Source organism: Grampus griseus (genome assembly GCF_964374135.1).
Source record: "Grampus griseus genome assembly, chromosome: 20".
Lineage (NCBI taxonomy): Eukaryota > Metazoa > Chordata > Mammalia > Artiodactyla > Delphinidae > Grampus > Grampus griseus.
Window position 1 is genome coordinate 7,085,061 of NC_139014.1, and position 13,253 is coordinate 7,098,313.

The 13,253-nt window shown below is 47.8% G+C and overlaps 1 protein-coding gene across 1 annotated transcript in view; it reads left to right on the forward strand.

The window, feature by feature from the left end:
- Positions 1–298: 298 nt before the first annotated feature.
- Positions 299–13,253, forward strand: part of TMEM94 (transmembrane protein 94) — a 34,251-nt gene continuing 21,296 nt past the window's right edge. Inside the window, exons 1-2 of the mRNA XM_082678070.1 lie at positions 299–412; positions 11,236–11,365. Of these exons, the coding sequence (XP_082534196.1) occupies positions 11,342–11,365 (24 nt within the window). The 5' untranslated portion in view covers positions 299–412; positions 11,236–11,341. The remainder of the gene's footprint in view (positions 413–11,235; positions 11,366–13,253) is intronic.

Consider the following 13,253-nt stretch of genomic DNA (forward strand, 5'->3'; position numbering starts at 1 on the left):
CCCTCGCCTCTGGTCAGGAACTCTGGATCAGAAAACGCTACGGCATGACGTTCAAGGATGGACAGTCGGAAAAAAAAAAAAAAAAAGGATGGACAGTGGTTGCGCGCTCTCCCACTGGCATCACTTGGCACTTAATTCCGCCAGGCTCCCGGAGGGGAGGTTGTGGCTACAGCCCAGTGCTCCGCTCAGCCAATAAGAAGCCAAGAATCCCCGCCCGTCTCGGATTGCGACCAATCGACACCCAGGACTTTAGCTAGCGAGCCCGCGACTCCGTTGTCCGAGAAAGGAGGCAAACCCCCTTGGAGTTGCCAGTAACGGACATGGCTGCGGCCCCTGGAGGAGGGGACGCGAAGTGAGGAGGGGGCAGGGAGGGGAGAGGACGCGGGCGAGGAAGACTGGTCCCCGGGCCCCGGTAAGTACTAGAAGGCCCGTGGCCCGAAGCAAGGGGAGCAAAGGGGCGTGGGGCTCGGCCTTCCGCGTCCTCGTGATTCTTGGGTGAGGGGAGGGAGTCTGGGGTCTGCACCCAGGTAACGGTCTCGGGGGAATCCCTTCGGTGGAGGAGTCAAGGGACTGGCTCTTGCCTCCAGCTCTTGGCCATTTCCTTCCCCCAGGTGCTCACACTTGCCCTCGGCCCTGGCTTGGCCCTCTGGGGGTCCGGCGTCGGAAATCGAAGCCTCCCGCCAACAAAGACTCCCTGCCCCAGGATTGCGGTGCCTGGGCCCCGGCCCAGAAGGCTTCCAGCGCTGGTGTTCAGTTTATTTATAGGTCTCTGGGAGTCCCCATCCCGCCCCCAGTTCATACGGTTGCCTCCCTTGCGCGCGCTCTCAGCTGCCGTCCGGGCCCTCGTGCTGACTACGTCCCCTGTGTCCAGGTGGATGGAGCCGGAGGGGCTTTTCAACCCTGAGCAGCGACGTTGCAGTTTGGAGCATGCCCTGCCTGCCACCCCCCCACCAGCCCCCGCCCCCTTCCGCCTTTCCAAAAAGTTGTTTAAAGAGTTCTTAGAAGCAACCAGAGGAACATTACTTCCTACCCTATAAACTGATCTCTCTGCTGTGCTCTCGTTCCTCTGCTGCTCACCGCTGAAGCCAGTTCTTAAAGTCCCTCGTGTGCTGCTGTGTGAGCCCCTGCCCGGTGCCAGTTACGAGGGAAACCCTGCTCTTTCATTGGTGTGTGACCACGGGCTGCACTTTGGCGTGTTCGTTGATTTGGTCACGTGCTGCTACATCCCACCCTCTTTTTTTGTGTGTGTGGCTCTTGGGGAAGAAAAGGAGGGAGCTCTGTATCGAATCCCTTTTCCTTCTTGTGTGTGATTTTGTGTACTGGGGACGATGATAGTTTTCTCATGCTTTATCCAAGACCCTCACCTCAGCTGTAGTGACACAGTTCAGTTAAGCCTGGGTACTCTTAGAAGATGGAAGTCAGGAGGGAATTTTAACGTTTTATTTTACAGATGTGGAGACTAACTGTTGGGAGAGGCAAAGGGCCAGGGTCATCAAGGTCCCAGGACTGGAACTCTGAAGTCCAGATTCTTGAGTCCTTTATCCACTAGAGCCGGTTGTTTCCTAGGTGTGATCTGAGAAAACCAAGTACCCTAACTTCTCTCAGCCTTTGCAGGGCGGTTGTGGACATTAAATGAGGTGGTCTATATATAAGGATCCCTTGGATGGGGTCTAGGACTTACTAGGTTCTCAATATATTTTTGCATTTTTAAATTTTAAGTAACCAGCAGGTAGTTCACTGGCTGATTTCTTGTATTAATATTTATTGTAGTCTCTGTTTGTGGGTGTAAATTAGTGGTTCTCAGGAAAGGCAGGGAGGGGCAGAGTCAGGACAAGGTAGCCCTTCCTCCGTTTGGGGGAACCACTGTAGTGTCATTAGAGGTGTTATGAATGAGAGTGTGATTGTGTTTAAGAATAGTGCAGAGGCAGAAAAAGGTTAAGAAGCACTGAAGAAAGAAGAAATACCATGGTGGTATGTCTTTATGGTGATCTTGGTAAAAGAAGAGCTGATCTTAGTAATCCAACGAGGTAGTTTTAATTTTTTTTTAAATGGCACAAGTAAGGTTCATTTTCTAAAAAGTCAAATGAAAATGATCCATGGAGTTAAAAAAAAAAACTGTAAAGATCAGAAGACATCAGAACGTAGACTGTCATTAACTGGAACTGGAACTGGGGGTAAATGTTCACATAAAATCCACATACTGTATGTACTCTGCAAGGCTTATTTCAACTGCCATGTCAGCTGTAACTTCCTTGCTCGCTGGTTTTTGTCAGAACGACAGACAGGGAAACTGGTGGAGACCATGGAGAAGTGCATTGGCCAGGGAGTTGGAGTACAGACCATCCCCTTGGATAACCAAACAGCAAAGAATTGAGAGCTAACTGCCCTTGAACCCCTACCCTACCCCCCACTCCCGCCCCTTGTTTGTGGTGACCTGACATCAGAAGATTAGTCCGGGAGAGCCAGGGCTGGGCGGTGAGATGGAAGAAAACAGAAAGCCCTTCACACTTCTATTTTGAGAAGTTGCTAGGGAGTACCAGCTCCAAGTGCTGAAAATCAGCCTTTCGGAAAGCTTAACTCCTGCAGAACTCAGGAGAAATGAAAGTCGCTATCCTTCGGTTCCTCCCGCTGCTGCTTCCCCAGTGTTGGGCTTGGGAAACAATTTCTATGGGGCGAGGGAGTTAGCGCTATTGTCAATGTGACCTACTCCCAAGGCTTGACTTAACCTCACCTGAGTCGATTTGAGCTCTGAGAATAGCCTTTATCAAATCCATTCCTGGATTTAAATCTTCTCGTTTAAGCGAGAAGATTCCCAGTCGTGGTTGGCACTCCTCTGCCGGTCAACGTGTGCTAGTCTTTTTTATCTGGGTATTGGATCAGCGTTGGTTTCACGAGAGCGTCTTTCTTGACCTAAAAGCTAGGCTCCTTTAAAAATATTGTTTGAACTCTGGTTTCTGAGCAGGCCCAGATTTGTTTACAGTACACAGGTGAACTAAAGGCTAAGCCGGGGCTGCAGCAGGAATGTTTTTCTTCCGAAGGGACCAGCCAGCCAGAAATGTGTGGTTTGGTGACCAGGGGTTCGTGTAATAATAAGCTTTGCTTTGCCTGTGGTTGCCGAGCCAGTAGTAAACAGGATCACGTGGCGTGGCAAGTAGGTTAAGGACCAGATTTAGACCCGGCCTGATGCCTGCATCCAAAGGCCTAGAGTAATGGGGAATGAGGGGTGCCCAAGGGAAGGAGACCCTTTCAGGGCTCACAGCGGCCTTTGGGAAACTAGAAATAGTGTAATGATATGAACCCAGTTCTCTTAATTTCAGGATCATCTTGAAAAAGAGATTCCTGATAGCAGTCTTCCTTAGTAGGAAGGTGAAGAGAAAAATATTGGGAAACACCTGCAAAAAGATATATACTGGAGAGAGACTCAAAGGTGTATTGAAAAGAGCATAGGGACTTCCCTGGTGGTCCAGTGGGTAGGACTCCACGATCCCAATGCAGGGGGCCTGGGTTCAATCCGTGGTCGGGGAACTAGATCCTGCATGCATGCCTCAACTAAGAAGTTCGCATGCCCCAATCAAGACCAGGAGCAGCCTAAATAAATAAATATTTGAAAAAAAAAACATAAACATCCCTAAAGTTGACATGGAATGCAGTGGGTGAATATTCCTTGTAATGTAAGCCAGAACCAATTGCAAAATCAGAAGTTGCTGATTTTTTTTTTTTTTTTTTTTGCCACACCGCGTGGCTTTTGGAATCCTAGTTCCCCAACCAGGGATCGAACCTTGGCCTCGGCAGTGAAAGCGCCAAGTCCTAACCACTGGACTGCCAGGGAATTCCTGGAAGTTGCTGATTTTCTTTTATTGTGGTAAAATATACGTAATACAAAACTTACCATCTTAACCAGTTATGTGGCATTAAGTACATTCACAGTGTTACACAGCCGTCACCACCATCCATCTCCAGAACTTTTTTATTTTCCCAAACTGAAACTGTGTCCCCATTAAACACTTAATTTCCCATTCCCCCCTCCTCTAGTCCCCGGCAACCACCATTCTACTTTCTGTCTCTAGGAATTTGACTACTCTAGGACCCTCAAATAAGAGGAATCATACAATATTTGTCCTTTTGTGACTGACTTATTTCACTTAGCGTAAGGTCTTCACAGTTCATCCATGTGGCAGCATGTGTCAGAATTGTCTTCCTTTTGAAGGCTGAATAATATTCCATTGTATGTATAGGCCACGTTTTGTTTATCCATTCACCTGTTGATGGATACTTAGGTTGCTTCCACCTTTGCTATTGTGAATAGTGCTGCTGTGAACATGAGAGTACAGATATCTGTTTGGGTCCCTGTTGTCACTTCTTGTGGGTATATATCCCCAGGAGTGAGAGGTTGCTGATTCTTTAAAGAAACATTTGGTACATTCATATGGTTTGAAAATCAAAAGGCACAAAAGTATATACAGTGAAAATTCTTCCTCCCACTCCTATCCTCAGTTCCAGTTTATTAATATCTTCTTTTGTAGGTTATGCTCTTGGTATTGATTCTAAGAAATCCAACCCAAAGTTACAAAGGTTTTCTCCCATTATTTCTTCTAGAAATCTTATAGTTTCACTTTTCCATTTAGGTCTATGATCCATTTTTAGTTAACTCTTGTATGTGGTGCAAGCTATATTTACAAGTTTTTTTTTTTTTGCATCTGAATATTCAATTGTTCCAGCACAATTTGTTGAAGAGACTTTTTTTCCACTGAATTGCCTTTATACCTTTTTTCGAAAATCAATTGACCCTATATGTCTGGGTCTATTTCTAGACTCCATTACCAGGCCAACACCACACTGCATCGATTACTGTAGCTTTATAAAACCTTGATGTCCAGTGGTGAAAATATTCCAGCTTTGTTCCCCTGGGGTAGTCTAATTTGAATGTCTCTTATTGTGGGTAGAGTTGAGCATCTTTTCATGGGTAGATGCTACTGGATTTCTTGATTTCATAGTCTCTCGGAGTTCGAAGAGACCATAAAAAGCCATCTCTTTCTTATTTGCTACCTGATGTATTTATTAGCTCCATAATTCCCCACCTCTACTTGGATCCCTCTGGTGATGGGGAGCTCATTGCCTCTCAGGGTGGCCTCTTCCATTTTTTTTATGCAGTTCTAATATGTATAAAAGATATTGCTTGGGAGTTCCCTGGTGGCCTAGTGGTTTAGGATTCCAGGCTTTCACTGCCATGGCACGGGTTCAATCCCTGATGGGGACTGAGATCCCAAAAGCCACGCAGCCAAAAAAAAAAAGATATTGCTCATATTAAGTCCCAGTCGGCCTCCGTATAGCTTCCTCCCCCTAATCTAGTCCCTGTTTTTGGAGCCTCCCAGAGTAAGCCTGGCCCTTCTTTCCCCTGGCAGCCATCATGCCCTTCTGTCTCTGCTCTAACCTGATGTGTTTTAGGTGTCCGGGCCAAGCACCTTCTGTCCCTTCCATTAATCCTCATGTGATAGTTTCTCCAACCTGGTTGCTGTTTTCTGGAAGCCTTGCATTTTAGTCAGTGTCCTTCTTAAAGTGTGTGATGCACAAATGAACAAGATATTTCAGGTGTGCTCTTAAATGCACAGGAATGAGACTTAGCCCTGTCTTTGGGGGGACTTGGCATATCTGTTAATGCAGCCTAAATGTGAGTGAACTCTGGGCGGCCATGCTGTTTATTTTGAAAATGCATTTAATTAAGCCATTTGTAGTAGTTTACTACAGTAGTTTTTGAACCTAAGGGTAGGAGTTAATATCGAACCTCTTACGTTAAATTGAATCTATTAGATTTGGCCCATCATTTCTGCCTGTCGAGATCTTCCTGGAGCTTGACTTTGATCTCCTTTCCAGGTTTGTGCTATCCAAGAATTTGTTTAGCGTACCATCTGTTTCCTCACCCAAGTTATTGATAAAGATATTGACTAGGATGCCACCAAGGATAGAACCCCGAGACTTGTGATTAAAACCTCCCTCCCACTGAATATCCATGCATCCATCAGCACACTTTCAGCGGAGTAGAGTCCACCAAATTGTGTTTTTGGTGTGTTGGGCGTGCCTAGAGTGCCAGCAGAGCTAATGAAGATTGTGTTGGAAGAGGTAAGGACAGCCAACTCCTCAGCTCGCCCTCAACCTGAACCTTGGGCACCCATTCTTTTTTCTTTGTTTTCTTTTTTTAAAAAATATTTATTTATTTGGCTGCACCGGGTCTTAGTTGCAGCAGGCGGGCTCCTTAGTTGTGGCTTGCAAACTCTTAGTTGCAGTATGCATGTGGGATCTAGTTCCCTGATCAGGGATCCAACCCACGCCCCCTGCATTGGGAGGGTGGAGTCTTAACCACTGCGCCACCAGGGAAGTCCCCGCGCTAGTTCTTTTTGATGTTGGTTCTGAGCTTGGCAGCAGGAAGCATCGACCCCTTCGTTCTCATTGCCGCCTTTGTCTAGATACCCGTCATGGCAAACCAGGGTTATTGTAATTTTCTTCTAACTCTTCTGCCTGTAATTTCTTTCCCTTTCCCCTCTGATCCATTCTCCACCCTTTTAAAATCCTGGGACCTACTCAGAAACCTTAAGTGACTCCTCAGGTGTCTTTGTTTCAAGGGCCCCTGATTCCCTGTCCTATGTGGTCATTTATTTCTTCATTTATTTCTTCAGTCTGACCTACTCAGGCCTTCTGCTCTAACCAAATAGGTCAGATCACTATCTCTCAAAAAGGCTCCCGGGGGGGAGGGATAAATTGGGAGATTGGGTTGACACATACACACTACTATATATAAAATAGATAACTAATAAGGACCAACTCCATAGCACAGGGGACACTACTCAATACTCGAATGGCCTGTATGGGAAAAGAAGCTAAAAAAGAGTGGATATATGTATATGTATAACAGATTCAGTTTGCTGTACACCTGAAACTAGCACAACATTGTAAATTATACCCCAATTTAAAAAAAAAAAAGGCTCCTGCATTTCTTCCCTGGTGCCTTGGTTGGGACTTGTGGCTCTTGCTTGGGTAGCCCTTCCTCTTCCTACTCCTAAGCACCCGTTTACAATTCTCATTTAGTATGTCAATGCCAACTCGAATTGTTATCTTTTTTCATAATAGCCCAAACCACTATATTATAAATCCCTCTAGGGAAGGGACCGCATCTTATACTTCTTTGAAAACAGGACCATTCCTTATACTTACTAAGTATCTGCTATTGTAACACACTACAGGTGCTGGATAAATGTTTGCTTCATTGTCCCTTCTCTTTTATATCTGCCAAATCTTGCACGTGCTAGGCATTTTAGAGGTTAATTGAGCTCGGATTCCCCTGTACTTTTGGAAAATCAGCTCTATGGAGGCAACGCCATTTCCATACAATGATATGCACCTATTTAAGTATATAGTTCAAAAAATTTTGAGAAATGTACATACCCCTGTAGTCACCACCCACAGTCAAGATATTAAACAAAAGATCCCTGTGCCCTTTACAGTCATTCCCTCCCCTGCCCCTAGGCAACCCCTGATCTGCTTGCTGCCACTATCGATTAGTTTTGCCTGTTCTGAATTTTATATTAATTGAATCATACACTAGGCGCTCTTTTGTGTGTGGCTTTTTTTTTTGGCTGTGTTGGGTCTTCGTTGCTGCGCATGGGCTTTCTCTAGTTGTGGTGAGCGGGGGCTACTCTTCGTTGCAGTGTGCGGGCTTCTCATTGTGTTGGCTTCTCTTGTTGCGGAGCATGGGGTCTAGGTGCACGGGCTTCAGCAGTTGTGGCACGCAGGCTCAGTAGTTGTGGCTTGCGGGCTCTAGAACACAGGCTCAGTAGTTGTGGCACACGGGCTTAGTTGCTCCGTGGCACGTGGGATCTTCCCGGACCAGGGCTTGAACCCCTGCATTGGAAGGTGGATTCTCAACCACTGCACCACCAGGGAAGCCCTATGTGTGGCTTCTTTCACTCATCAAATGTTTTTGAGATTCAGCCATGTTGTTGTGTGTATCAGTACTTTATTCTGTTTTGTTGTTGGGTAGAATTCCATTGTATGGCTTTACCACAGTGTGTTCATCCATTCACCTGAGCGGACATTTGGATTATTTCCAGTTTGGGGCTATTTTGAGTAAAATTGCTATGAACATTTGTATGTAATTCTCTTTGAGGACATATGTTTCCATTACTGGGTCATATAATAAGTGTATATAGTTGACCCTTGAACTGCATGAGTCCACTTATATGTGGATTTCTTTCACTAAATATGTACCAGAATGCTACACGATCCATGGTTGGTGGAATCCACAAATGCAGACCTGTAGATTTGGAGGGCTGACTGTAAAGTTACATGTGGATTTTCCACTGTGCTTTGGGGGTGGGAGGGTGGTGTTAGGGGTCGGTGTCTCTAACCCCCGCCTTGTTAAAGAGTCACCTGTACTTTATCTGAAACAGCCAAAATGGTTTCCTAAATGGTTATACCATGTTATAGTCCCACCAGCAATTTATCAGTTCATATCCTCACCAACACTAGGTACTGTTGGTCATTTTCATTTTAGTCATTCTGATGGGTGCCTATTAATATTAATACTGATAAATAGAAATGTATGAATATGAATATTATTTAATTTAAATATTAAAACATTACTGTTAACATTAAGTCTTCCATTCCATGAACATGGTATAGCTCTCTCTTTGTTTAGGTCTTCTTTAATTTCTCTCAGCTGTGTATAGGACTTATGTGTATTTTCATTAAAGTCATCTCTAAGTATTTCTTTTTTTTGGTACTATAAGTGATATTTACACATTTTTATTTTCCTATATTTCCTTATAGCATATAGAAATTTAATTTATATTTGCATTTTATATTTTGACCTTGTATCACGCAACCTTGCACACTTATTTGTTCTAATATCTTATTTGTAGATTCCTTAGGATTTTCTACATGTATGATCGAGTCTTCTGCAAATAAAGACAGTTTTACTTATTTCTCTATAATCTTTTTTTTTTTTTGGCCATGCCCGCAGCTTGCAGGATCTTAGTTCCTGACCAGGGATTGAACCCAGGCCCTGGCAGTGAAAGCACCAAGTCCTAGCCACTGCCCCGCCAGGGAACTCCCTGTTTACAATCTTTATGCCTTTTTTCTCCTTACTTCTGAGTTCTCATTCTTGACTCTGGTGACTCTTTCTTCATATTTCTTGTTTGCTGATGATAGTAGATGATAGTAATGGCGACTGTTAAGACCTACCATGTACCAAATACTGTATTAGGCCCTCTGCACATAGGATTTTACATAATTCCTGTTGCATAGCGGTGAGATAGGTATCATCACTTCCATTCAATGAACAAGGACACCGAGGCTCAGAGAGACAAGCGATTTGCCAAGGCCATTTGGCACTAGATACGTGATGGAGCCAGGATTTGAACCCACGAGTGTTTGGCTTTGAAGCCTGTGCTTTTTTTTCACAATGGGCGGGGAGGGGACCTGGCCCTTTAAGGATACAGCTGCTGGTTTCAGATCAGACAGCTAAGGACAACTCTCTCCCAGAATCCCATGTATGGAGTGATGGGAAAACAGAGACTCTTAGAAAAATGTCATGCTCCTGGCTGCCCTTTTGGAACGGCTGTGGTCCCATCCGGCCGCAGAGTTATTTCACTCCTGTAGCGTTGGCAGAAGGAGCTAAGCATGGTCCCCATCTGGCTCCTGGTGCCTTTCCCTGTGTGGTGACTGCCTCATCCAGCCCCTGCTGGCATGGGATGTCATGGGGACCTTGAGCTGTACTTGTAAACAGGGCCAGGGGGCCTGAGTCAGAGCGGCCTTAGGCAGAAGTGCATTCGGCCTCTCAGGATCCCATTTCAGTCGGCTGCCAAAAACCAAATGTCACTGCACTGCGGTGCTGCTCCCAGCGCCACTGTCTGTCTCTGACCCTCCGGGGCTAGCTCAGCTTTGAGGGCCCTGGCTGGAAAAGCAGAGGTAGGGACAGACCTGGCAGGGCAGGGCTGTGACGTCTTGTGAGGAATCGGACGGGATCGTGGGTCGGATTTAGTGCCTGCAGAGCCTGGGCCTCCTGCCTGGGGTCCTCTGGACACAGCTTTTTTTTAAAAAATTGTTTCTAGACAGCTCTTTTATGGATCAGTTCTCCTGGGCTTCTGAGCAGCTCCTCTTAACGTAGGTTTTGCTGCAGGCCCCCAAAAGAACTGCCCCAGTCAGCAGGTTAGTTCTTTCTCCTCAAGTAGTCAGCTGGCACCGAACCAGATTACTCAGTGGCACTCTTTACCCAAACACTGATCTGAAATCATTTCAGGTGTGTTGGCCGCCAGGATGGATGGGTGAGAGTCGGGGTTATGTGGGGAGGGAGTGGGGGGTGGGGAGGTTAGGCTAATCTTCATTTTCTAGATTGTTGTCGCCTTGGATCCCCCATCCTCGTGGACACCCGTCCAGGTCCCTGTTGAGCACTCCTTGTCGGCCAGCCGCTCGAGAGGCCCGCTGACTGTGGGCATGTATGCGTTGGCCTGTGTGGCGTGTGTTTCCCAGCTGTGCTCCTGGTGGTGGTGAAGTGAGCATGTCTCTACTTTGATCATCTCTGCTGCTCTTCCCACCATTTGCCTGATTATTCAAGTTGTATCTAGATTCCAATTTACCTTCACTTTTTTAAAAATTTGGCCACGCCATGCCCAGCCTGTGGGATTTTAGTTCCCCGACTAGGGACTGAACCTGTGCCCCCTGCAGTGGAAGCACGGAGTCTTAACCACTGGACCGCCAGGGAAGTCCCTCATCACCTCTTTAAAAGTGAAGGTATGGGACTTCCCTGGCGGTCCAGTGGTTAGGACTCTGTGCTTCCACTGCAGGGGGCATGGGTTCGATCCCTGGTCGGGGAACTATGATCCCACATGTGGCCTAAATAAATAAATAAATAAAGAGCTGATGAGCCATGGCTTTTCCTGCTTGCTGGAAGTCAGCAAGTCAAAGAGTACACAGGGAACAAAACATACGTGCCTCCGAAAATTAGGGTTAAAAGAGGGAAAGCTTGCAGCTCTCCAGCATCCCTGCTGTAGCCCTCTCCCTCCTGGCCACAGAGAGTGGAATTTGTAAAGCTGACTGCTGCCAGGACAGGCCGGGGCCCTGGAGGTCACCAGCACCGTCTTCTCCATGTCCTGCTCGACTGTTTAGATGATACTGTTTTGTTTCACAGTAGCTGCCCCTTCCAGCAACCCGGCCTTATGGGACCTCTTTCTTTTTTTTCCCCAGATGCTGTGACTGTGACAGAGTCACTGGGGTTCGTACATGTTGGGGAGGAGCCTTCCTTTCGGGGGTGACCACCTTCCTCTGGGCATGCCTGCAGTACCCTGGGCCCATGGACCTGAAGGAGAAGCATGTGGTAGGCCATGATCGGTTCCCTAACTGGGATTGTCTGTGTGTCTCTGTTGGACTCTCCCTACCTGTGTTTGCCTGGGAGGTCCTCATGTGGAGGCCTTACACCAAAAGTGAGGGAGGGGGCACAGCTCTGAGGCTTGGGGTGCGTGATCTGATCCCTGGACGGTACTATTGCTTGGGTGGAACACACAGGCTCTGGGAGCTGGGACTCAAGGACAAAGGGTGGACCAGTTAACACAGCCGCATGGGAGCCGGTTTCTGATTGGGGTTGGCTCTGAGCCAGTCTTCCACTCACTGCCCAGGGGTGTGTAATTTCACGTGTTTGCCCTTTGCTGGGCTCTGCTCCAACCTGCTGAGCTGGGTTGAGTACTCAGTTGGGCACCCTCTCTGTGGTTAGAGAAGAGCTCCCCAGTCAGACTCCAGACACACTGCTGAATCAGCTGGGGGTAAGCAGCCCAGGGGTCCAGGCATCCTCCCCCAGCCTGGCTCAGGCACCCCAGCCTCCAGGCATACCATCTTTACGTGGAGTTAGATTTGTCATCCAACAGAGCACCCCTCTCCTGGGACGAGGATTGCCCTAGGGGATGTCCTTCCTCTAGGTCCTTGCCTGGCCGCCTTTTTTTTTTTTTTTTTTTTGCCTCCGCTGCACAGCATGTGGGATCGTAGTTCCCCAACGAGGGATCGAACCCGTGCCCCTTGCAGTGGAAGCGCGAAGTCTGAACTGCTGGACCACCAGGGAAGTCCCCACCTTGCCTGGCCTTCTTCCACACCTTCCTAACAGGTCCCTCTGTCTCTGACCCCCTGCCTCCACTAGGCGGGCGGGGAAGGCTCTCCAACACGCAGAGCTGGCCTTTCGTTGCCCCTGCTTAAAAGGCATCACACCACCTGCCGCAACCTTCAGCGTGGGGTCCAGAGCCCTCCATAATCCGACTCCTGCCTGTCGGCCCAGCATCCCTCACCTCCCCTGCCTTGGCCTTTACCACTGGTAATTCTGAACGCTTCAGAGTTTGGGCACACACTCCACGTTTAGGCCGTTACCCCCAAATCCCCCCCCCACCCTTTTTCCTGCCAAACTCCTACTTTTCTTTCTTCAAGACCCAGTTTAGGGACTTTTCTGGTGCTCCAGTGGCTAAGACTCCACGCTCCCCATGAAGGGGACCCGGGTTCGATCCCTGGTCAGGGAACTAGATCCCACATGCCGCAACTAAGACCCGGCACAGCCAAATTAAAAAAAAACAAAGACCCGGTTTAGGCATGACCTTCTCCAGATACGTCCTCCTCATCCCTCCAGGGTCCCTCCTTTCAGCATATCCACAGCACCTCCACCATCATACTTGCGACGCTGTGTTGGCACCATCTGTCTGTCCCACTTTATCTCAGTATCCCTGGCTCCTAGCACAGAGCCTGGCATGTAGCAAGGGCTTAGTAAATATTTATTGACTTGAACTTATGGATAGCGATCTTCCTGCCAAAGAGATATGGGGAGGTCTGGGGAGGATTGGGGAAGGAGCTGAGGGTCCACACAGACCTGGTGCCCGGCTGACTGCTGAGGTGTTCAGCCTCCTGTTCACAGATGCCTCTGGCTGCTCTGCAGGTATCCATCCTAGCAGTGACTGGAGCACAGGGAAAGCTACACTTGCCCGTCCCCTCGCCTGGGTGCAGGGCTGCTGCGTAGTTGCAAGAGCTGTGCGCTACTCAGTTCCAGGGAGCACCCCCCCCAACAAAGGCTATGATGTTGTGCAATGTGGTGGCCTGCCTAGGGTGGGGCTGAATGTCCCGAAAACAAAGGACAGTGTTGTCCTCCGGTTCCAGCCTGTGGCTGAAACACCCATTCCTAGTGAATCGGGGAAACAAAGTTCTGTGGTCCAGCAGCTGGTTTCTCTCTCAAGCCC